Source organism: Oryzias latipes, chromosome 6, assembly GCF_002234675.1.
Source record: "Oryzias latipes chromosome 6, ASM223467v1".
Classification (NCBI taxonomy): domain Eukaryota; kingdom Metazoa; phylum Chordata; class Actinopteri; order Beloniformes; family Adrianichthyidae; genus Oryzias; species Oryzias latipes.
In genome coordinates this window covers 23,955,223-23,980,556 of record NC_019864.2, presented here as the reverse complement: position 1 = coordinate 23,980,556, position 25,334 = coordinate 23,955,223, and the positions used below count along the sequence as shown (strand labels likewise).

At 41.8% G+C, this 25,334-nt stretch overlaps 3 protein-coding genes across 6 annotated transcripts; 2 read left to right on the top strand and 1 right to left on the bottom strand.

Moving 5' to 3' along the window:
• Positions 1-40: 40 nt before the first annotated feature.
• usb1 (U6 snRNA biogenesis phosphodiesterase 1) lies at positions 41-7,396 on the bottom strand. Of its 3 annotated transcripts, XM_023955952.1 has the most exons (8): positions 4,974-5,163; positions 4,834-4,895; positions 3,037-3,176; positions 2,765-2,948; positions 2,381-2,434; positions 1,893-1,998; positions 1,164-1,244; positions 41-259 (listed from the first exon to the last, which is right to left on the bottom strand). In XM_023955952.1, exons 1-8 carry the CDS (start codon positions 4,977-4,979, stop codon positions 152-154), a joined length of 741 nt encoding a protein of 246 aa, XP_023811720.1. In that variant the 5' UTR covers positions 4,980-5,163; the 3' UTR covers positions 41-151. The 3 variants fall into 3 exon arrangements, with proteins under 3 accessions (XP_023811720.1, XP_023811721.1, XP_023811719.1); XM_023955953.1 differs by lacking the exons at positions 4,834-4,895; positions 4,974-5,163 and adding an exon at positions 7,280-7,396; XM_023955951.1 differs by having other exon boundaries at positions 4,834-5,162.
• On the top strand, positions 6,395-15,961 carry LOC101163004 (zinc finger protein 319). 2 transcript variants are annotated; one of them, XM_011476329.3, is made up of 3 exons: positions 6,395-7,080; positions 10,949-11,063; positions 11,146-15,961. In XM_011476329.3, the coding sequence occupies exon 3, from the start codon at positions 11,192-11,194 to the stop codon at positions 12,935-12,937; it is 1,746 nt and encodes a 581-aa protein (XP_011474631.1). In that variant the 5' UTR covers positions 6,395-7,080; positions 10,949-11,063; positions 11,146-11,191; the 3' UTR covers positions 12,938-15,961. The 2 variants fall into 2 exon arrangements, with proteins under 2 accessions (XP_011474631.1, XP_011474630.1); XM_011476328.3 differs by having other exon boundaries at positions 6,397-7,080; positions 10,949-11,058.
• An 848-nt stretch (positions 15,962-16,809) lies between these two features.
• Positions 16,810-25,013, top strand: csnk2a2 (casein kinase 2 alpha 2). Its single transcript, XM_023955950.1, has 12 exons — positions 16,810-17,600; positions 17,804-17,915; positions 19,680-19,781; positions 20,462-20,512; positions 20,591-20,650; positions 20,725-20,808; positions 22,224-22,334; positions 22,512-22,613; positions 22,684-22,784; positions 22,862-23,010; positions 23,090-23,169; positions 24,531-25,013. Exons 1-11 carry the CDS (start codon positions 17,497-17,499, stop codon positions 23,164-23,166), a joined length of 1,053 nt encoding a protein of 350 aa, XP_023811718.1. The 5' UTR covers positions 16,810-17,496; the 3' UTR covers positions 23,167-23,169; positions 24,531-25,013.
• The last annotated feature ends 321 nt before the right edge of the window (positions 25,014-25,334 follow it).

The window sequence follows — 25,334 nt, the reverse complement described above, 5'->3', positions numbered from 1 at the left end:
AGATGCAGAGAGCTATTGTGTTGAAACAAACTCCACCAGATACAAAACATGTAGAAGCTTTATTCATAAACAGTTTTTGGACGATCCAGCGTCATATCTGCAGATTCTTCTGCGCGGTACACAGATGCTTAAAGGTTTTTATTTTGATGAGTCACGTTTCCAAAGGGAAGCGAAAGGTTTTGTTTCCCGTCCTGCAGCGCAGCTCGGCACAGTCTAGGTTTAAAAGAAAAGGTCCATCTTCACGCCCGTCTACCAGACTCTGCAAAACCACAAAAGTGAGAACCTTCCTGATGCCAACTTCACTTCATCCAAACTCTTTATCGATTATACTGACCAATAAAAGGTCTGATGCATTATTAGTGCAAGAAAATGGACAAAAGTGGTGCAGAAAATGAATTGAAATAAAGAATAAACTGAACACCATAGATGGTTGTAACATCCGAGTGTCAGCACTTCAGCTGCACATGCGGCATGCGGCTTTGAGCTCATTGTTCAAGTTCAGTTTCTGCACTAAGTTGAAGTTTTTTATTTGGCACAAAACAAGAACGACTGGAAAGTAAGGATCTAGTCCAAAACTTCAACTGTTCTGTTTTGTCCACAACTGGACTGATAACTATGCATACAAATATTCACATCTGCACATTACAGTATTTTCTTCTAGTTTTTTAAAGAAAACAGTTGAAGATAACAGCATTATCATAATTTATAGTTTTATGCTGGTTTTTGCAGCTTTGGGGTGCGTTAAATCCCCCTAATTTTGTTGTTTTTTAACCTAAAAAAGGGACTTTTACAGAGATTTTACTATAATAAATGTTTTTGTAAATGAGTAATATTAACTTGTAGTGAACTTTCTGGTGCTAAAAAATTCCTTTAATCACCTGTGACGGCATTCTAAACTCTGACTTTAATTTGGTGGATATACCGTAGGTTCCTTGGAGGCAAAGTGGGATTATTTTCTCCTTTTTTGGGGAGTATTTAGCATCAATGTTTTGTCCTCTACATAAAACAAAAATGCATGACGCCATTGAGGATGTTTTTCAAGACTTGTTGCGAGTAGTTAGTAAGTGTAGTGATGTTCCAGAATGTATGTAAAAGCAGCATTTTTTTAAAAAGTTTTTCCCTGCACTGCCCGACTTTGGGATCCATCATGGATGTTGGTGTACCTGCAGCTCTTGGGTAATCTCCTTCAGCTCCTCTGTCAGGTCTCCAACGCACCAGGCCAGACTCACGTGGAAAGATGGATCCTAGAAGAAACAATATGCCGAACAACAACAACTCGGAGGAGGTTTCAAGCAGCTTAATCTCATTTTAAGACTGATTTGAATGATTTTCAGTTAACGTTTGTTTGTTCTAACTTCAGGCAGTTTTGTGTTATTTCTGTGACCATTGTCGGCTTTCTTTATAAATAACAGGAGTACAGGTCCCTTTTGTTCTCATTTTGTTTTTGGTTTTGACAATTTCAAACAGAATGAGAACTTACAGTGAAATCTGACAGATATGCATCAACATTTCTGTACAAAAAAAATTCAAGATCAATCTTTCCTTCATACACTACATTCAGACAATGTGCGTCAAAGCTCCACAGAAGATATAAAAGTCTGCTGCAGAATGTTTTAATTCCAAACAACTTCACAAACTTTCTTAAATACATAGTTTCTTCTAAATCAGACACAAACATTCACAATTGAGTCTTTTGTATAAAATTCTATTTTTTTTAACTAAATCCATATCAGGAAATGTTTTTTAAGTCGTGCAATAATGAATACATATAAAGTCACTACCTACATTTTGTTTATTCACTGAAATAAAAATGATTTTCTTTTACTCTCCTCAGTAAATTATGAAAAAAAAGAAAACTCTCCCTGAAGTGTCAGCAGCACATGTCCACTAACCTTATAGAAAGTCTCCAGCTGAAACTCGGTCAGCGTTTGGTCAATAACTCGGACCAGATCCAACAACTGAGCATGCCCAGTAAAAACTTCCATACCGAGGAACGTCCTGCAGGTCAGACAGTCGACTCACATGAGCACACAACTTCAATAATCCATAAAATAATACCATCACTCCTGATTTGTAAAAAAAAAAAAAAAAAAAAAAATGTAGTTTACAAGTCTTGTTAAGATCCTTAGAATAAATTAATAACTGACTTGTGTCTAAAAGCCACTTATATTCCTAAAAAAAACATACAAATGACCCTTTTACTCACTACATTTTCATATTGAACATATGTGGTGAACATATAAGTGCACATGTGAGGTGGAGCAGCAACTAGAAACATGATCAACATTATTTAATTTCAAGTCACATGGCCCGAAGAAGAAATTGAGCCAATGATGTGGACTTTAGAGCTTTGAAAAAAGAAAATGATTGAAGGCTGTACCTTGTTCTTTCAGCATTGCAGTAAACCCTCAGCCTCCCTGCTGAACAGACAAATCTGAAACAGATGAAATGGGTCCCATCAGCCGTTTTCCTTGAGCCTTTTTTTGCGTGGTTTTTGTTCAACCCTTGTGCTATCTTAGATGACCCCACCCTTACATTGACGTGTTCTCCCTACCATGACAAAGGTGGATAAAGGTGGAAAGATTTCATGTAATCCATGGACACCAGTGAAGATCACAAATCATCGACGAAAAAGGTTCAGCGCACTGTTTAGTGGGTCTAGATGACCCAACTCCCAATGTTAAAGTGCCTAGGATAGCACAAGGGTTAACAGCTCAAGTTCTCTCAAGCTGTATATTTATAGATAGGAAAGTGGCCCTCAAACCTCTTAGAGTGAGTCAGGCCTCCCCTCAGGCTCTTCATGAAGGGCTGGATCCAGTGGTGTCGGAGCACCACCGTTTGAGACAGGCTGAGGTGAAACTCCTCCTGCGCTGTCAAAGCCACACCGTGAGATGTTGATGCTGAGAGCAGCTCCTCCAGCAGCTCCTCAAACTCCTCCTCAGGATGGTCTGATAAAAAAAACAACCAAAAAGTTACAAGAAGATAAAATTCCACTTTAAAAACAAGGATTCCGAAAATGGGTTTCCTTTTATTTACATGCAAAATAAACATAAGTGGCCCAGTTTCCCCGCTCGTGTTTGAAGGAGCGGATACGACCGCCATGGAGTGAGCTATCCTCGGTTTGTCGATCTTCTTCATCTGGAAACATGGTCTGCAGACAGTCAGGAAGTGGCAGTCTGCAACAAAAATGGCCCACATCTAGTTCATTGATTTATTTCCACCAAAATATAGTAAATAATATAATAATAATAATAATAAAATAATAATAATAAAATAAAGTCGTCGACTTTGGGAGGGAACGACCCAACCCCAGACCAGTTCTGATAGGAGTGGAGGAGGTGGAGGTCGTGCAGACCTATAAATATCTTGGGCTGTGACTGGACAACAAGCTCGACTGGACGAGCAACACGGGGCAGCTGTACAAGAAGGCCCAGAGCAGGATGTACTTCTTGAGGAGGTTAAGATCCTTCAACATCTGAAAGAAGCTCCTGGGGATCTTCTACCAGTCTGGGGTCGCCAGCGCTCTAACCTACGCTGTGGTATGCTGGGGGGGAGCACCTCAAAGACAGACTTCTCCAGGCTGGAGAAACTGATCATGCGGGCTGGTTCTGTGGTTGGCACAAGGCTGGACCCTCTGGCTACTGTAGCAGAGAGAAGGACACTAAAAAAACTAACGTGTATCCTGGACAATGCCACCCACCCTCTGCACACGACCATCAGCAGCCAGAGAAGCACCTTCAGCAAGAGGCTGCTCCTCCCAAGGTGCAGGACTAATTGACTGAGAAACTCCTTTGTCCCCCGTGCCATCAAACTCTTTAACCACCACTTAGGAGGGGGGAGGGCAACAGAAAAGGAAAGGGAAAGGGCCTGAATGACCTTTTGTTGTATATGCTGTTTTGCAGATATTTAAACTGTTTCTCACTGTTCTAATTTTTCAAGTTACTGTGCTGCTTTTTCCTATATGTATGTCAACCAGTGCTGTATGCGATGGAGATGTCAATTTCCATGCGGGAACCTCCCAAATGGATAAATAAAGTTGTCTATCTATCTATCTATCTATAACAAACAATGCATCTTAATTATAAACCCAGTATAAAACAAGAGGTGACCGGTCGTTCCAGGGAATAGCCCCCAGACTCTGGAATGCCCTCCCTCTGTCCCTTCGTGTGGCCGACACGGTCGATTCTTTTAAAAGTCAACTGAAGACACTTTTATTCAAAAATGCTTTTGGCTGTCTGGTTTTATTGTTACTTTTATTCTATGTTTATTTTTCTTCAATTTAGTTTTGCTTTACATACTATTTAGTTGATTGTTTTTCTGCTTTACTGGATTTTATATTGTTTATTGTTCAGCGCTTTGTGATCTTATCTGTGAAAGGCGCTATATAAATAAAACTAACTTACTTAATATGTCACTCAGATTAAGCTGACTACTACCACCTGTTGGCGTCAATGAGGAACTACAATAACCTGGCATCCAAGCCACTCGTTATACTTAAAAAAAGTCTATTTGTTAAACTTTTTGTTAATTTATTTATCATTTATTTCATTTAGTTTAGCTAGTTTATTGATTTATAAAGGCAAGAGACACATATAGCAAAATTCGCTTGAATTGTCGTTGATTTTAGAAGCTCAAATATATATAACGAGTCATATCTTTTTATCTGTAATGGACTCAGCCTTAAGGTAAGTAGTCTAAAACTAGTTTATGACCCTAGAACAAAGTCGACTTACTGATATTTAAGACATCCAGTAAAAATATTGAATTAAATTCACCTTTCGACATTTCTCTTTTCAAGCGTTTTAAACAAAGGTTACAACTCAGCAAACACACCTTGTTTTGGAAACACATTCTTCCATCTTTGCTTTCTTCGGCCTAGGAAAACTTCCTTTTTCCTTTTTGGGAGAACAAATTTGACTTTTAGTCGACGCTTGGCTTTCCTCCTCCTCCTCCGAGCTGCTGCTGTAGCTTACCAACATCTCTTCTCCAACTACAAAGACATCTTTAAGTCTAAATAAACTATAATAAAATTCCAACTGGAATGTTTAAAGTGCATTTAATGAGCCACGAAACACAGAAAGCGCAAACTTCAGTTTTGATAGTTTTGCTTTACTTCCGTTGTAAACAATAAGTTGTAACTCTGAAACATGTCCCATTGAAACATTGCTAGCGCTGCTAAACGTTCCGCTTAGTCCGTTTTTTCCCCTTCTAATTAAAAAAACTTTATTGACAATTTTTTCTTTCTATTTTCAAACACAAATGAAAAAAAAGACACAAGACAATAATTCAATATAATATATAATAAACAAAATTTCAACACTTTTGAGAAATGTACATGATACGAGCTCGTACAAAAATGGTCCATCTTATATCCAAGCTTAATCTTATGTGAGGGTCATGTGGTTTCTGACAGTGCGTGTCTTCGCTACTTTATGCTCAAGACGCTAAGGCGGGGCACACACTGGATCTTCTGAATTGTGTTTTTTTGTTGTTGTTGTTTTGTAACACACAAATCATATATCCATTTGAAACAAAACCGTCACCCAAAACATGAGTTTCGAACCCAAAGATTGAGGTTTGAACCGAGTGGTGGTGAAAGTGAATTGTTGCATCCCTAGTGTGTATGTGCATTTTTAGAAATCAATCTATAAAACAATACCTCAAATAAATTTGACATATTTATGTATTTTACTTTTTTAAAATAGCGTGACATAAACCAATCAACCAATCAGTCAGTCCATTTTGCACTCACTGGACAAGGCACTGGAAGGTGACCCCTCTTGGGGATTTCATTGCTGTGCGTCTGTGCTCATGTTGACTTGAACTTGATAGATGTTTTCGTATTGACTTTCCGTGATTTTCATAGCTAGAACACAGTGGTAATGCTAATATAATTGAAAACTTTTTTAATTGAAAACTTTTTTATTCACTACTTTATTTTTTTTATTCACTACTAAGTTTTATGTATTCCCTGAAAAAGTAGTCTATTTAGTGTATATATACACGCACACACACACACACACACACACACACACACACACACACACACACACACACACACACACACACACACACACACACACATATATATATATATATATATATATATATATATATATATATATATATATATATATATATATATATATATATATACTTCACTTTTTTTTTTACATATTTTCTAAATATTGTAAACTTAGAATGTTCAAATTTCATTTGAAGACTTATTCAGTTAGTATTCATATTACACTGCACATGCATGTTGCTATACTTATACTGAAGTATATTTAACGAAACAAACTTTGAATTCATTTTTAATGAGAACTTTTGTTTAATTTACTTTAAGTTTTCTCTAGTCTATCCCCTTAGCAAAAAGTAGTCTATTATGTGTGCTGCAAGTATACTCTATTAAAAGTTAGACAAAATAGCCTACTTGAAGTTTACTTTTATGCACTATTACATATTGTCAGCCTAAATGCTCCAATTTATTCTGGAAAAGTATTCAGTTAGTAAACTTTCTACACTACACGTACATGGTCTACTATTTGCCATACTTGTACTTAAGTATACTTAATACAACTTTTTGCCAAAGGTTATTTTTTTTCGGTTTTGGAAATTCAACTTTTATGTAAAAAATAAGGGAGAGAAATAAAGCCTGTTATTTTTATGTTTTTTAGCATTAAGTGTATGTTTTTATTCTTTAATGTGTTCATCGTCGGGTGAGTGCGTTTATTTTCGGGATATCAATTATTTGTTATTCATGTTCCCGCGTGCTGGCAGGGGCTCCGCAGCTAGCCAACAGCTAGCTAGCATCAACGATCAAAATGTCTTTCTTCTCTACGGCCGAGAGGGACCACCACGACTCCGAAATATGACGACGTGAGACGGCGCCGTTGATGGGTTGACTCCGTCAATCGCGGGAGGAATTTCCGCCCATCTTTAATGAGGACAAATTATCGTCCCTCGGCTCCACCACCAACGAAAGGACGCGAGCATCCGAGCGGCGTCTGGGGTGTGAAGAGAGGGGATCGGCTCCCCCCGAACACCGGGGATCGTTTCGGGGATTGTCCCGAGCTCCAGGTACGACCACGCCGGGGTTCCGCTTAGTGCGGGGTTTTAAACCGCAGACGGAGATTTCGCGGGTCGTTCTCCGGGCTAACGCGCATCTCTTCTGCGCCTCTGCTAGCAGGTGGTTAAGCTAAGCGGCTAGCCAATCCATCCAGGCTGCAAAAGATCTTCGCCTGGAGACGAAAACGTTGTGATGCGCAGACGCTCTTACCGCGAAGCATTTCGATTTCCGAATCCCACTAAGATGACAAGCCACAGCCACGAGGGTGGATTAAAATCCACGAAACCCTCGGATAGAGGGGCTGTTTTCGAGTGCTCAGAGAGATTTTGCTGCTCATCCTCTGGAGCCCCATTGTTTGATCAGAATCAGAAAGTCCTCAGAGGAGAGAAGATCATACTGTAATGATTATCTTATCCCAAAGCTGTTATGATAATAGACTAATGGAAATACCTTTTTCTATTTCAAAAAAACACAATCAGACAATTTTCTGCCTTTCAAAACCTTAACTTAGAACACTTCTTGTTTTGTAAAATGTTTTCTTTATAATTGTTGTACAAAAAAATAATTTAGTGTTTTTTGAAAAACGCCTTGGTGGTGGAATGAAGAAGTTTAGGACTAAGGTTGTCTAAAAAAAAAAGAGGGAAAAAGATGGAAGTAAAGGGTGGTGTGAAGGATGCTCAGCAGGTTAGGATGATCAAACAGGGATGGAGATGTGTTCCTCAAGAATGACAGATAGAAAGATGGAAGGAGAATGTTGAAGAGCTGCTGAGTGAGGAAAATGTCAGAGAGCAAAGATGCTTCCAGGTATGGAAGCGTCTATGAGAGGTGTTTTACCAGATCTTGGAGAAAATGCCTGAGGAATAGAAGAGAAGTGTTCTGGTGCCCATTGTTAGAGACTCACTCCGACAAAAATCCAGATTTTGGTGTTTTTAACATGTTCTTGTGGTATTTTCTCACGATGGAGAACTTGTATAAAGAAAATTAAGATAAAAAAATGCATTATTGACTATTTCTTTATTTTGTTAATCAGGAGCAGAAGAAAAGATGCTGTTTGAAAAAGCTTGTGTGATGTAGAAGCTACTACAGCGGGCCATGAGCTCCATGCTCTGCTCCATTCTGATGGATCGACTTGAAGACAAATAGATCCATGTATGTCTTTGTTTTCCTCGTCTGAACTGGCATTTGGCTCTAAACTGTACAGCTGGGTAGCTCTAATATTGCTCACCATTTTTGTTGCACCGCTAATGTTAGGTTGGGGGTGTGAGGGGCTGTAAGATAGTAGGAGAGAGTATAAATAAAGGGTTGATGGGAAATGAAGGAAGGCCTACCCCTGCAGAAACTAAACCTTTTATGTTTTAATTAAATTTGGACAAAAATGGCATCATCATATATATATTTTTTTTAACTTGTCCTGTCCAACAGCTGGGCAGACAGATAAGAGCTGAAGGCCTCTTGTGTTGGACATATTTTACTTTATCAACAGGGGTTATGAATCTTCTGACACACCAGAAGTATGTCTGAATAAACCTCTTTTTTTATTCAAGGCCAAACTTTATTCATTTTAATCATATTTGAAAGTCTTTTGTGTTGGACCGGACGGAAAAGGAAAGGAGGGAAGAAGAGAGGAAGGGTGATTATAGAAGGGGGGAGTAAAACCATGAAGCAGCATAAAGCAACAAGTTGCTGGATTATTAATAATCATTACAGTCAGGCTCAGATGTAATACAAGTCTATAAGGGCGGGGCTTCTCCACACACACTCAAATGTTATAAACAGACCTGTTGCCTCCAAAAATGTTCATAGTTAGAAGACCACTGGAAACACTTTGAAAATAGGTCAAAAGATGTTTGGAGTAGGCCTAACAGGATCCTGGAGTGTAAGAAGGTGCCAGAGAAAATGGTGGAGAAGAGTTCTGGTGGTGCCCATTTTTAAGAAGGGAGGAATTAAACAGATGAGTCAAACAATAAAGTTCTGGGAATGAGAAGTGGAAGTTAGGTTGAGGTCAGTCATGAGAATATGTCATTTCATGCAGAAAAAGAAAACCACAGATGAAATACTTGCAGTGAGGTTGCTTCCTGTAAAGAAACAAGGTCAGGAGCTGCAGCAGGTCTTAATAGATCCAGAGAAAGTCTATGACAGGATGCAGACAGGAGCTGTGGTTCAAGATGGAGGTGGGATTGCACCAAGGATCAGCTTCTTGTTCGCTTTGGTGATGGACAGACTGACAGATAAGGTGAGATAGGACTCCCGTTGGACCATGATGTTTGCAGATGTGATCTGTAGTGAGAGGAGGGAGCAGGTGGAGGGATATGTAGAGATGTGGAGGTTTGCTCTGGAGGGGAGAGGATGAATGGCAGATGCAGGAAGACAGTATCTGTGTATAAATGACAGTCACAATTTGATCAGAAATGTTCATTTCTCTTTTTTTCTTTGTGATGACTCAGCCTTATGAGCAAACTTCTTCATTTCTCAACTGTCTTAACTGAACAGCATGTCCAAAAGCATCAGAGAAGAGATGTTGAATCTCTGCCAAACTTTCATTTTTCACCTTTTTGTTTAATAATAAAAAGCCCTCCAGTCCAGTCTGGACCTTCACGGAGGTGCAGACCGCTTCATTCTCAGTCTCTGCCTGCCTTAAAGCCTGCTGATCGCTGCCTCGATCTCCCTGCTAAGAGATGTGCTCTGATGTTTTGGTCCATCCGTGTTTGCACGCTTTGGCATGCAGCTGCTGCATCCCTCTGATGTAATCAGGAACAATCTAAATGACTGATGGGAAAGGGATGCAACCACACCGCAACAGAACATTTTTAGCATTTTTCAAGAAAACAGTTTTTGTTTGATTTGGAGAGCCTCCTCCAAGTTGCAGGATTTGTCGTTTTCTCCAGAACGTGAGTTTCATTTATTTCTTTATTTTGGTCTGGTAACAAAGTGAAACCTCAGATTTGTGCAGCAGCTTTTAAAAAATAATTGCAATTAAAGGCTAACAATTTAAAGTCCCTTTTTCTTTAACGCTTCTTTTTAGTACACTAATCTTGCAGCCACAGTCAAAGCCCTTGAGATGGATGAGTAAACAGTATGTTTAACGTCCCACTCTGGTCATCCTTTGATTTGCTGTAAAGGCGTTCCCAGTGGTCTTTTAAATATGATTATGCTGTTTTTAACCTCAAACCAAAAAAACCTGTGGTTTTCTAGGACTCAGTTTCTGCAGAGCGGCAGGAGTTCATTAGACATTTGCCTCTGAGTTGTGGGAAGAACTGTTAGAGCAACCCCCACCCCACTTCCAATCACCCATATATGAGCTATCTGCTTAATGCTCTCCTCTCATGCCCTCACACCCCCAACCTAACATCACAGATGCAACAAAAATGGCGAGCATACAATTTTCCATCAGATACCAGCTCAGACAAGGAAAAAGGGATCTCGTCAACAACAAGCATCACACCTACAAGCTTTTTCCATTGACGTTTTCTCTTCTGCTCCTTGATTAATAACAATTTGAATAAAGAAATACAAATTTCAGCTTAATTTTCTTCATAGATGTCTTCCATCATGAGAAAAAAGAACATGTTAAAAACATCAAATACACAATTTTCCTCGGAGTGAGTCTGTAACTTTTTTAGTTTGGATACATTTTGGCAAGTCCCCTTATTATTTTCCTTCACTTCTGTGTCCCTAAAAGCTGCAGCTTCAGTCACATTCTGCAGTTGTACTTTGAGGATGCTTCGCAGGGAATATCAGCTGTTGGTTAACTTCTTTTTTCATCCTGTTGGAGTCACCTTTTTCCCTCTCATTTATGGAAAAGTTGTGGTGATTGGCCTAAATTGGAATTCTTTTGACTAAACATGGTTTTGACTGTTTGAACTGTGTTTTTCTTTGCAGATGCTGCTGGAAACAAAGGGATAATAGAGGGGTTGTGGATCTGATTCCACCTTTCCCAGCATCTTAGTTCTGTCACGGCCCCCCTCACAAGGAGCCCCTCCAGACATGGAGTGAGGTTTCTCGTTTTCTTTTTGCTGTAAAGATTTCCGTTTTTTGGGGGCTTCACTCATTCATCTGCTGCTATTTTCCTCTTCTAGTTGGGCGTCTCCGGGTGCCAAACCGAATCCCTACGGCCGAACCCGCATGACTGAGACCTGGCAGCAGCACACGGTTGCCCCTCCCGTCGTCCACAACATCCCCACGGCAACTGAGAATGCGTTGGGCTGTGCCGTTTATGGGATTGTTCTGCAGCCAGACGCTGCATCTCTGCAGCAGCAGCAGGGCCAGCACGAACAGCAGCAACATCCCGCTCAGAACTCCCTGCAGGTCGGCGCTGAGGAGGCCCACAAATGCGAGACCTGTGGACACGACATCTCCCACCTTGTGGACCCGCTGGAGCATCAGTGCGTGGTGACCCAGGACAGGTCCTTCCAGTGTACGCAGTGCCTGAAGATTTTTCACCAGGCCACAGACTTGCTGGAGCACCAGTGCGTGCAGGTGGAGCAGAAGCCGTTTGTCTGCGGCGTTTGCAAAATGGGTTTCTCCCTCCTCACCTCCCTGGCGGCGCACCACACATCCCACAACAGCAGCAACCCCATGAAGTGCTCTATATGCGAGAAGACGTACCGACCCGGTTCCTCTGGAAACACCACGCCCACCTCCTCCAACAACTCGCAGCATACCAGCAGTGACGCAGCGTCTGCCAGCAGCAGCTCCTCCATCCTGCCCTTCCCGTCGGCCCGAGACCGACCCTACAAGTGCTCCGTGTGCCAGAAAGGCTTCAAGCACCTGTCGGAGCTGACGCGGCACGAGAGGGTGCACACCGGCGAGAAACCCTTCAAATGTGACACGTGCGACAAGGCCTTCAGCCAGTCCTCGCACCTGCAGCACCACCAGCGCACGCACAGCAACGAGCGGCCGTTCAAGTGCGCCGTTTGTGAGAAGAGCTTCAAGCACCGCTCCCACCTGGTGCGCCACATGTACGTGCACTCCGGAGAGCACCTGTTCAAATGCAATCTGTGCGAGCTGCACTTTAAGGAGTCGTCCGAACTCCTTCATCACCCCTGCCACCCGCAGGGCACGCGGCCCTTCCGCTGCGCCGCCTGTGGGAAGGGGTTCAAGCGGCCCTCAGACCTGCGCCAGCATGAGCGTACGCACTCAGAGGAGCGCCCTTTCCACTGTGACGAGTGTCAGATGAGCTTCAAGCAGCAGTACGCCCTGGCGCGCCACAGGCGCATGCACAAAGACCCCACCGACCGGCCCTTCAAATGCAACCTGTGTGACAAGGGCTTCATGCAGCCCTCCCACCTTCTGTACCATCAGCACGTGCACGGCATGGACAACCTCTTCAAGTGCGCCTCATGTCAAAAGGAGTTCAGCCAATCGGGGGAGCTGCTCCGGCACAAGTGCGGCGAGTCATCCAGCGCCTCCCTCGACAAGCCGTACAAATGCGACGTGTGTGGGAAGGGTTACAAGAAAAGCTCCACGCTGCAGCGCCACCAGAACTCGCACTGCCAGGAGAAGCCACTGAAGTGCTCGCTGTGCGAGCGCCGCTTCGTCTCCTCCTCCGAGTTCGTGGAGCACCGCTGCGACCCGTCGCGGGAAAAGCCGCTGAAGTGTCCCGACTGTGAGAAGAGGTTCAAATACACGTCTGACGTGAACCGCCACAGGCGCGTGCACACGGGCGAGAAACCCTTCCAATGTGACCACTGCGACAAAGCCTTCAAGCAGCGCGAGCACTTGACCAAACACAAGAGCACACACTCCAGGGAAGGCCAGTTCAAGTGCGTGTGGTGCGGGGAGCGCTTCAGCGACTTGGGTTCTTTGCAGGACCACACGGTGCAGCACACAGCCGAGGGGGGCAATTACAGCATGTCCCAGTGCATCTGAGGGCACAGCAGAACGTCCGCATCCTCCTTTGTCCCACAAGCTGTTTGCCGATGAGCATCACCCCCATTCAGGGCTGCCATCTGAGGCCCGGCCTTTTAAGTTATCATTTTTTATCTAACATGGCAGAAAAACCCCGTAAGGAAAATGTCAGGAGGTGCTCTTATTTTGAAGAAAGCACACAGAAAACCCAACTCATTAATGTGAAACTTCCTGTCTAGGTTATATTTTTGTTTGCTAAAGTCATTTCAAAACCCTAAATCGAACATAAATGACATAAATCTAGATAATCTGCACCTCAGTACCTCTCCTGAATCTGCAGCCGGACCCCAGGACCGTCTGAGCGGCAGAACCTTAGGTCGACATGCAGGTCACTTCTGTGCTTTCAGTTATGTTTGCAGTTCAAACCTTCAGCTATTTACCATGTTTGTGTTCAGTCTGGAGAAAGCTTAAAGTATTGAAACTGTCAGTCAGCAGTATTATGCCTTAACTTTGCTTTTTTTCTGAAGAGGTCTTGTGCTACACCTTAAACTAAATCTTAGTTCTAAGGAGAGATTACCCTTACGGAGGCGGATTAAGGTGCAACTGAAACCCAGTTTATCCTCATCTCACCTTTTGTACTTCCTGTCTGAATCTTCCTCTGAAGAAATAGAAAAACTTTTATTTCCAAACTCAAACATTTAGCAATTTGACAGGTAAACTTTGAACAGCACAAAACGAGTCGTAAAGGTGAATCTCGATCCTCCTCTTCCTCCCGTCTCAGTGTTGACGATGCTCGTCTGCAGGTTTGAAGTCAAACAGTGTAAAGGGGGGGGATTTGGGAATGCATTCTGTTGTCAGGACGGTGGCGGACCTGTGCGAGCCATGATATTCATGGCTGCTCTTTTTTTTACGTTGAAATGCCAGTAAGACTCAAGAGTGCAGCCTCAGCAAAAGCTCCAAACGGTGAAATGTGTCGAGGTCTAGGAGTGCCAAAGAACATGAAAAAAATGCCATCATTATTTTTAAATTAAAGTTTTTAAAATAAAAAAAAAATCACAATTGAAATGATTTGAAATAAATAAACAAGAATTGCGTAACTTATAATAAAAATTAGGCTAAAGGAAAAAGCAAATGTTGATTAAAATAGGATTATTTGATACGATTATTCTAATAGGTCACCTGTTAATGAAGATTAGAAGTTAAAATGACTTATAAAAAAACTGCAACAAAAGTATAATAATAATGCATTTATAGTAATATTATTAACTAATAAAAAAATGTGTTTATATCAGTTTTAAAGTTGAAATTCTGCAGAAAACCGATTTAATACCGATTTAAATCGTCATACAATATACATATTTTCTTTTACTGGCGTTTTTAGTTAAATGTTGTCACTTTTAGACCTTCATAGATCTCCACCGATGTTTTCTTATGCAGATGTTGCCAAAAATGTCTTGCAGAAATGTGGTGCTTTTCGGACGTCTGTGTGCAGAGGAGAGTTCTGGTCAGTCTGTACATACCATGTGTGAGTGTTGTTGAGCCAAAAGGCTGGGAATGTCAAGGGACGTCTTTCTTTAAAAAGAAGATGAAGGAAAAAAAAAAACTCCAAGAGAAAAGTGTTCTGAGAAACATGTTTTGTACTTTGAAAACTTTATACTGGAAAAAAAAAACAAATCTGTTGGTTGTTTTTCTTTTGTATGTGTGGTGATTTTGCCTGTTTGCTGCAGGAGAGATTCCTGCTGATGAGTGTGTGAATGTTCAAATGTAAATCCTGTCAAACAGAGAAAAGTGGACTTTTTTGATTATTATCATTGAGTTTTGAAGCTCACTGGTTTGAGATGTCTCTGCAGGATGATCCTGCGCTTTGTGTTTTCATGTGTGATGGAGTTCGAGTGGTGTTCCTGCTCCAGAATGATGATGAAGCTGTTTGTGAGATTACACTTCAGAAGACACTCGGCGGCTGGAAATGCCACCGATCTTCGTCTCCTCGTCTCTCCTTCCTGTCTTTTCGCCTCAGTTTGACTTCTTCTCAGAGCAGTGTCAAAAAGTGATTCTAATTTTTTTTAATTTCGCATTTGAAAGTTTACAAGATCCAAACCCAATTAGTGAATTTAAAGCTCTTTTAAAGCGGCTGATTTGAGGGGGCGGAGCTTAATTGTTGACCCTCACCCCCTTCTTCCATTGAAACTTATAGCTTTACTCCCCTCTTTTCTTCAGTCCAAGCTGCTAAATGTGAAGTTGCAGATAGAAAACAAAGGAGAACGTTAAAAATTTTAATTTTGATCTGGGATAAAATAAAATAAAACCTTCAAAATTAAATGTTTTGCTCTCAAGTCAAGACGGTCTGTTCATCTGCTTCTTTTGTTTACTGGTCTGGCCTTTCCAGACTTTAAGATCTCAAAAGGGTTTTATTTCCTTGTGTTTGTTAACTTTAATTACAGTTAGATCTATAATCCCGGAGGCCTTTGCTCGATGCACATCAGTGGTCTCTGAACGGAGGTTGGAACACAAACCGTCACGGGTGAATCCACATTTAGCCAAGAAATAAGTCTGCATGGAATCAAATGTGAATAACTGGGTTTGGAAGTCATCAGTAGATTAAGTGTTCTTTTTTTTTTTTAAACCAAAGAGTAACTCCTCATCAATTCTTGGTTGATTAAAAAAGTCAACTGGCGGGAGAACTAAAAAGCTCCCGCATAAGCACAAATTGATTTCACCAGCCCTGCATGCTCGCCGTCTTTGTTTCTTCTACTCAGAACTGGTGCTGGCATCCCTCCTCTGTACCTCCTTTTCTTTACTTTTATGAATTTTTTTTTTTAACTTTATTGTACTGTAGTTTATGTGAAGGATGTTAAAAACTTTGAAAAGAAAAGGTTTTGTGGCAAAGGCAGTTTATCCATGTTAAGAAATGATCTGTATGTAGCATTTAATTACACATGGCACTAACAAATACAACTTTTTTCTTGTTGTTTATAAAACTGTGATTCATATTTTCATTTGTGCTGCTAAAGCTCCCTTCAAATTAAATAGTTACTTTGTTATGGCATGGTTTGACTTGATAAATGTGTATACTTAAATTAATATAAAAGTAAAGTTTCCCATTTTTCTTTGCAGACAATATTTATCCTCAGTGCCCTTGATGGGTTTTAGGCTGGAAAGAAGTAATCCCTAGCATCTTTTATTAACAAGCTTTCTCCAGATCGAGGGAATCTTAGGAGTTAAAAATTTGTTTAAAGTCAAATTAAAATCTGTGTTTTGTAACCAAACAAAGAGATTTTGAAAACTTTTACAAGCAAATATTCGATTTTTTCAGTTATAGTTTTAAAAGTGTTCATTTTGATTGCAATTCAGGAAATATTTATTTCAATGCTGTGTATTTTGTTCTCACATTAGTGGCACAAATATGACTTTATACATTATGGGCTCTTTATATCCCTAATTTCTCTGGACAAAATGTAATGCAACTTATTTGTGCAGAAATGTCTGTTTTTTTAATTAGTTAAGTTTATATTTCTACCATATAGATTATATCATAGATATCATAGATTCACAATTACAATAGTATTATATTAGCATTTTTAAAACCGCACTGAAACTTAAATTGCAATTTTTTCCCTAAAGTGTGGACTGCTCAAATCTTTATTAAAAAATTAAAAGAAAAACTATAAAATATAGGATGGAAACTCAATTAGGCGGCACAACTTAACATTAATGTAACCACATTTTAGTAGTCTTTAACATAAAAAAGAGAGAAATAATCCCTCTTTTATTAGAATGTCGTTTCAGATGATGGTATTGTGTTTTTAACCACTCATTTCATCAAGGGTAAATTTCTGAGTTATACCACACCCTCGCCAGCAGAGGGCGCTGTGACGCACCATCGCTCCGACTGCCGGCTGCTTTCACATCCGGGCGGCTCTCTTGCTCCTCCGCAGTCGCATCCCGCCTCCCTTCCCTGCACTCTCGGCTGGGGAGGTCTGCGCCTGCCGACGAAAGTCCTGAATTCCGGGCCGTCTGCTCCGTCGTCAGGCACCGGGGCCCCCGCGGCGCTACTCCCCCACATGAAGCGGGCTACGCCGATGTTGGTGCACGGAGCTGCGCGCTCCCGCTCGGTGCGACATCCCCGCGCTGAAGTAGCTTCTTTGGCTAACGTTAGCTAACAGCATCGATCGCCGTGCCTCTCCAACCTCATCTGCCTCTGGACAACCCCCCCGCTACCGATCCGTCACATCCACGGCTGATTGACGGCGGGGAGACCCACACAGACGCTCGTCCTCCGGACACGCAGTGGGAGTTCCTCCCAGACTCCCCTCTTTTTTCTACCTCATCCTCCCGATGCGCCCCTCTCCTGCTCCTCGGGTGTAAAATCCGCATCACTCCCGGCTCCTTCCTCCACGTCCCCTGCTCCCCTTCTGAAGCCAGCTGGCTGGCGAGTTCAGCTTCACTCCCACTCGCGCACTCCGTCCTCCTTCTCCTCCTCCTCCTCATCACGCCGCACAGCTCCCCTCCTCTTGCCGGCTCATCATCCACACCACATCAGGTCTCCCGGACGCCCACCTCCAGGCTCCAGGGGTGTCGCCATGCCGGGTCCAGTGGCCGGTAGCAAGTCCCGAGTGTACGCCGACGTCAACACGCTGAAGAGCCGGGAGTACTGGGATTACGAGGCCCACGTTCCCAACTGGAAGTGAGGATGTGACTTAATCTGAGCGGATGATTGATGCGTGGAGGAGGCAGGTGGAGATGGTTCTTCCTCATGACGGACGGGCCAATAGAGCCTGCCGCCTCGCTCCACGCCCACTCCCGCAACATCTGCTTTAATTACACGCGGAGGCCCGAGATATTTTTTAACTTTTTAACCACGTGACGTGTTTTGGTCTGTTCCCATAGCAACCAGGAAGACTACCAGCTGGTGAGGAAGCTGGGCCGAGGGAAGTACAGCGAGGTGTTTGAGGCCATCAACATCACCAACAACGAGAAGGTGGTGGTCAAGATCCTGAAGGTCAGCAGCTGCGTCCTCCTGTTGGTGTGCAAACAAAACAACAATTTATCATCCACAAAAATCTGAATTTTGTTTATTATTTATGGGAAATTGATTAGACTGGGGTCACTTCTCTGGATCTTCATGTGCTTCAATTCAATCATCCAGAATCTGAAGTTTCCGACAAATGTTTTCAAATTTTTGGTGCCCAACATCTGGGCGAAGTGGGGATTTTCCGAGGTGCTGAAGGAACAGTGAACGCATCATGATCTTAAGGAACCTTTGATGCTGCATCAAGTCACTGAGGGGATGGGTTGATGCTGCTGTACAAATTATTTTAAGAAGTATTAAATCAATTATCAACAGCAGATTAAGGTCTTTATTTGAAATATAGTCCCTAATTTGAAAACATTCTAATGAAGTAACAAACATAATTTCTTTCTTTTTTAATCTAAGTGTTTTTACCCGTTATGCTTTGTTGATTCTGATTTTCTGTCCTACGCAAACTATAAATGATGGTGATTAAATTCAAAATGTTTTTATTGTCACTCATCCAGTAATAATTTAAGCATATAAAACCATTCAAACAGATTATGTGGAATAGTAAGAATCCTGGTTTGATCAGTGAATTGTTGATCTTTGTGAATCAAATCCGTAACGGTTGACAACCCTGTGACCAATCAGAGGAATTCCTTTAAATTCATCAGCAATTATGCATATATTAAAATGACTGCGTTTTATCAGAATATTGATTATTGACATGAGTTAGATTAGTGCTTCAGAGGTTGTTATGTCCCTATTCTCTGTTCTCTTTTAGAGAGTTCATCTACTTTGTTTTGTTTTCAGTGAAATATTTTCTTCTTCTTTTTAAATCATTGGATCTCCTTTTTCCTGCACCTTAAATCTCTCTTCTGCCATATTGGATCTTCTGTGGCGATGTGCAGAGTTTTCTCTAAGACACACAAAAAGAATACAGTATAATCAGAAATATTTGTGTATCAAGGTTTTTAAGTTAACATTGCTACATTTCAAGGTTATTTTTCTTCATTATTGATATCATTTGAACAATATCTTTGAGTCTTTAAAGTCCAGATCTCCATTCATGAGAGAATCAGCAGAATCTTTTTTTTATATATATATATTATAACTGTTAAGTTTTGGGCTCTAATCTCATAAAAAAAACATTCATGCAAATAAACAGTTTCCAGGGGAAAATGTTAGAACCACACCTAAAAAAAAAACAGCAGCTGCAGCCCCTCTAGACTCTGACATTATATTTATAAAACCTTCAGGTTCAGGGTTGAGCTCTCCAAGCCACCAAACTTGGAAAAATTGTTTTTTTTCTGAAGGTTTGAGACGTTTGTGAAGAGAAGCTGCTGATGACGCGGGGATCCTTCTGTCTGCTCATTAATGGTTTAACCTGGGGGATTGCTCCGCCTCTAAACCAGCTGTGGCCGTGCAGATTTGTTTATTTAAAGGAGTTGCTGCTGTCTGACTCTCAGTGGTACATGTTCTACTCTGAAACGTTCCTCTGTACCCCGTGCTGCGCCTGCAGAGTTTACAGCAAAAGCAGCGATGCAGTGTGGTGTCACGGCTGATGGATGAAGAGCCGCCCCCACCGCCGCCTGGGGTTTGATTGAAACGTCGACCTCAGGCGTGCTGGAGAGCAGCAGCAGCGGCGACGAGGAGCAGAATCAGCAGATTTCAAAGCAGAAACTCTTCAGCAACACTTCTTTCTCTCTGAGTCTGATTCTAAAATATATATATATATATTTTCCTTTTTAGCCGGTGAAAAAGAAGAAGATTAAACGAGAAATCAAGATTCTGGAAAACCTGCGAGGGGGGACCAACATAATCCGGCTGGTGGACACAGTCAAAGACCCCGTGGTAGGCCTTCTGATGTATCACACTTTTTCTTTTTTACTGAATATGAAGGAAAATTTGGGGAATTTTAGGTAAAGATGCTCAACTTTTACTCAAAGCAGCTTCTCAATATGAAGATCAGAGGATTTCTCACAGCGAAACATCAGTTGGGTTGTTTTTGTAACTATAAATTGAATTGTTTTCATCCTCCTGCTGCCTTTCTGCAATCATCCCTCATTACTGCACATTATGACTGCTTACATAACGGCGGGAATGATTCACTTCCATTCCAGGAGGTGCTGTGTGGTTTAGCGAGCAGTTATTCATGCCTTTTCATGCTTATTGTTTATTCCATAACAAACTTAGAGGAGCACACTTTGTTTGACAGAAGAAAGTATTCAAAGAACCAACTCTGCATCGAAAAAAGAACAAATGGAGATGTGCTTGTGTGTGTCTGGCGTTTGCACATGAAGTTTTTGTAGATTTCCTTTTGATGTTTTGTTGTCTCCTTTTGTTTTTGTGTCCTTTGAATTGTGTGTTTTCTTTTCAAGTTGTCCTAAAAGTGTGAGGTGTTTTTTTTCTGTGTGTGTGTGTGTGTTTGCCTCCCAGGGAGTGTGTGTATAGTGTAGTTGTGTTTGGGTATTTGTATGTTGTGTGTTTTGTGTTCCCAAAGACTCATAGGTAGATATTTTTCTTCTCTTCAGTCCAGAACTCCAGCACTGGTCTTTGAATGCATCAACAACACAGACTTCAAGGTAAAGTCCTCCTCCTCATCCTCCTCATCCTCACGGTCTTCAGCTGCGTCCTTAAGCCCAGATCTGTTTCCTGTGCAGGAACTGTACCAGAAGCTGACAGACTATGACATCCGTTTCTACATGTACGAGCTGCTGAAGGTGAGACCTCAGAACTGTGGGCTTCCGGTTCCGCTCCGGCCCGACGTGATCCGTCTGTCATAATGATGTTTCAGGCTCTGGATTACTGTCACAGCATGGGAATCATGCACAGAGACGTCAAACCTCACAACGTCATGATCGACCATCAGTTAAGAAAGGTACTCCATGTTTGCTAACTGTCAGCGTCATGCTGGAGGTTCTTATATTTGACTGAAAACAAACATCTGTTTGGATCGACTGCGCAGCCAAAAAACAGAGAGGATGCAGTCAGGACTGCAGCTGCACTCCCATGCCTGTGATGCCTGCAGCCGGTTCTGAATAATGCTCCATCGTCTGCGGCTAAATTAGCTTTCAGCTCAGCACATAAAGTCAACATACATTTCTACAGAAATCTTGTTGCTTTAAAGATGTTTTTACTTTTACAATCGTAGCTTAAAGAAACTCACGTGAAATACTTGCATGCAGTTCTCATAGGGCAAGTTAGATTCAAGATTTAGGTTCAGACTAGGGAGAAAGTGTTCCCTCTCCAGATGTTTCTTACTGTCAGAAAATCCCGTCTCACTCTTTGTTCAGATTTAAAATCCATTCAAATTCACTGGCATTTATGTAAATAAACTCTTTGTTTCTCAATCCCGTCACATGACCTTGGTTTTTAAACTGGAAGGTCATATTTTCTTTCAAGAAGTGCAAGAAGTTGTATTTTTCTGGTTTTAAGAGCCACTCTGACAAAACAGTGTTTGTTTTTTAAACATGTTCTTGTGGCCTTTGCAATGATGGAGGACATTTGTAAAGAAAATTAAGCCTAAATTTGCATTTTTGAGTATTTATTTATACAAATTGTTGTGAATCAGGTGCAGACAAACAAATGCAGTTTCAAAAAGAGCCTATTCGGGACGTAGAAAATGCAGACACTCCCTGCTCCGAAATCTCAGCTACAGGGAGGGAAGGGGTGGTGGGGTCGCTCCTGCCAACAACTCAGGGGAAAATATCCAATGAACTCTTGTTCCTCTGTAGAAACTATGTCATTTTTTTACATTTTGGCCAAAAACAGCACAATCATGATTAAGAGCACTGGGAACACTTTTACAAAAGATAAAAAGATGGTCGGAGTGGGACTTTAAGGACTTTAAGAACTTTCTTAGTTTATTTAATCTGCTTTTAGATGTTTTCTTCAATCTTTCTTTGACTCTTCACTCCTAAAATTATTCTGTGATTTTACGGTTTATTCACCAGGAGAAACTATTTGTTTTATGTGAAGAAAATAGTTTTGAAAGACTTCAAAATTCTCAAAGTTGTGATAAACGTCTGCTTCTCATCATAACTCATGACCTTTTCTTTTCTACACACCAATGATCTCTCATATCTGATTCCATGCTTTTGTTAAAGACGTGGATGCTTGTTTTTTTCTTTTTTAAAGTAAATTAGTTTCTGGATTTTCTGCATTTATTCTGAATCAGTCAGTTCTCATTCCGTCCTGTAGGGGGCAGCAGGTGAACACATGACTGAGTGTCAGTGCTGAGGTGACAGACACTGTATGTTCCGCTGTCCGAATGACAGAAACGTGTTTTTGCAGCTGCGCCTCATAGACTGGGGGCTAGCGGAGTTTTACCACCCGTCCCAGGAGTACAACGTCCGAGTGGCCTCGCGCTACTTCAAGGGCCCAGAACTGCTGGTGGATTACCAGGTAACGCCTAAAACTGACAGTCAGCTCATTGCAGCGGAGATGCTTAATGTTAATGATGCGTTTGCTGTACGTGGGATAAAGCTGTTCCACCTCAGATGTTCCAGAGCGTTCAAGAACATCAGGATGCTTTAAAAGGGCAGATGTTGTGGTGTGTTCTCACCTTCTGCTGTACTGCAGATGTACGACTATAGTCTGGACATGTGGAGTTTGGGCTGCATGCTGGCCAGTATGATTTTTCAGAAGGAGCCTTTCTTCCACGGTCAGGACAACTACGACCAGGTATCTGAGAATGCAGCAGCAGTCCAGGTCCTCTGGAGGTTTTCTGTTGAAGCTCATTTTTGTTTTCCAGTTGGTTCGGATCGCCAAAGTTCTGGGCACAGAAGAGCTGTTCGGTTACCTGCGGAAATACCACATCGAGCTGGACCCGCGCTTCAAAGACCTGCTGGGACAGTAAGTCTTCCCTCAGCGTGGCGTGGAACTCCAGCCGCTGCGGCGCCCGCTGGCCTCACGGGTTGTCATTTCCGCAGGCAGAGCCGGAAGCGGTGGGAGCAGTTTGTGCAGACGGAGAACCAGCACTTGGTGAGCCCTGAAGCTCTGGACCTGCTAGACAAACTGCTGCGCTACGACCACCAACAGAGGCTGACGGCCACTGAGGCCATGGAACACCCCTACTTCTGTGAGCAGCACCTTCAGAGGCGCCTTGAGGCCGTTCTTTGGAGAGGAAGCAACACAACTCTGTCTGGTTTGCTCCACAGACCCCGTGGTGAAGGAGCAGTCTCTGTCCAACTCTGACAACAACATGGTTTCCAGCGGCAACAACACAGCGCGGTGAAAGGTACGCGAGGAAGAAACCACCATCTACTTATGAAAAGGGGAAAAACTTAAATGAGTTTAAAACTTTAACAGCAAGCCCAACTTTGAGTGGAAAAAGGACGTCCAAACATCGAGTCCAACAAGAAGCTGCTCTGAAACAAAGCCGTTTGTGCCGCTGACAGCAACAATGTTTTTATACAATTTTAAGTCTGAACGTGACCTGAACAAACCCTAGAGGGAAACGTTTAGACTTTCTATCTGAGGGCTTTTTACTTCATCAAATCAAACTTTATTTATAAAGCACTTTTCAAACAAATGTATCTCAAGGGTGCTCTAGCCAATAAAAACAAGTTGACATCAAAGATTTAAGTAAGAAATCTAAGGTGGAAAAAATGATTTGAAATGGAAATTTTAATTTTGGAAAATTCAAAACAGAAAATTTGAAACAAAAAAAAATTAAATCAAGGTTATATTTGACTTGCAGTCCATTTTTGTTTTTATCTTTTTTGAGTTTCAACTTTTTCAGTCGATTTGCCACCAAGCACTCACGCCAATGTAAAATCCAGCTACAAAGAAAATAGAAATACCCCAAATTTCTCATCTGTGTTTTATTAGATTTTCATATATCTCATTTCTTTTTTTCAAATCAAAACGGTTTAAAAACAACAACTTTGTTTTGTATTGAAAACATGTTAGATTCTCGCAGTAGACCAGCTTTATGGGGTTTTCTCCAACAAAACAGAGTCTTGTTTTTCATTTCTTTGTCTGTTTGGGGATATTTGAAAGAGGCCTGAAAGGCAGAGAAAAGTGATTTTCTTCTCAAAGTTGATGTTTTAATCAGGACAAGCAAGCAGGACGCTTCAAGCAGGACCAGTAAAGCCATTGATAAACCAGACAAACTGAGGTATAAATACTTATTTTGAAATAATCTTTCTATTGATCAATATACAGTATTACATCACCTTGAATAAAAACGGATTTGATTTTAGCAATCAGGTGCTCGGTTCATGTTGGAAAACCTTGCAATGTGTCTGAAATCAAACAATTCTCCATAAAAAAGTGGAACAAAATGAATGAAAAACATTCAAATAATTATTTCCATTTGCAGATACAATGTATATCTGTTGGGGGGGATAAATACTTTTTTGTCTTAGAACAGACATCTCTGGAAACCTTTTTTTCTTTTTTTTTTTACCTGTAAAGACCCATTCCGATCATCTTTTGATCGGTTTCTTTGTCTGCTCCTGGTTCTCAACATTCTGAACAGAGAAATACTCAGAAAAGAAATATGAATCCTAATTTTCTTACATGAGAAAAATGCTGCAAGAACAAGTTAAAACCACAGTAAAGTAAAGCCCTAACTGTTTTTCCTGCTTCTTTCAGAGGAGGGGGAGCTCTCCGTTACCTCAGCTTTGGACCCGGTTCTGACAGAAAGTGACCCGCGAAGGAACTCAGACACACACATCAGTGCAAGCACACAAACACAAGCAGGCGCACACAAACCCCTCCTCCTCGGTGTCCGTCTGTGGTTGGATCGTCCCGGTTTCCTGTCCGACAGCTTGACCAGTGAGCTCAAAGCCCCCCCCCCCCCCCCCCCCCCCCCCCCCCCTTCAAACAATCATCCTTGAGCTGGTCTAATCCACCCTCCACCACAAGATTTTAAAGACCCTCATTCTTTGTATCTTCCTTGTAAATGCATCAGCATGAAGAATGGCCAGGAGTGAACCTGTATGAGACCAGAACCCCCCCTGTCTGAGCCCCCCCTTCCCCTCCTCAACAGATGACAGGCGGCATGGTGGACTCTAGATGGAATGACAATGAAAACTATAATATTAAATACAAATAAATGATTTTTATTTAGCTGAACTTGGGGTTTGTTGCTTCTTCGTGCGACTTCTACCTCGGCGGAGAACAAACGCTGCAACCAAAACCCTCCAGGTGGGGGCAACTAGTTTTTCCACAATGACATGGCTGTCCTTTACAGGTCACGAGCACGGACTTGTCGTGTGAGCGTCCCAAGTATCGCCTTCTTCTTTGTGCAGAAACCGGATCTTAGTGTTCCTGCTCCAAAACTCGACTCCTCGCTCACGTTTAGCTGCACTTCAACACAACCGAACATATTCACCACGTGAATCATTCAGCAGCGCTGCCGTCCGACCAGCGGGGGCCGGCCGCGCTACCAACAGA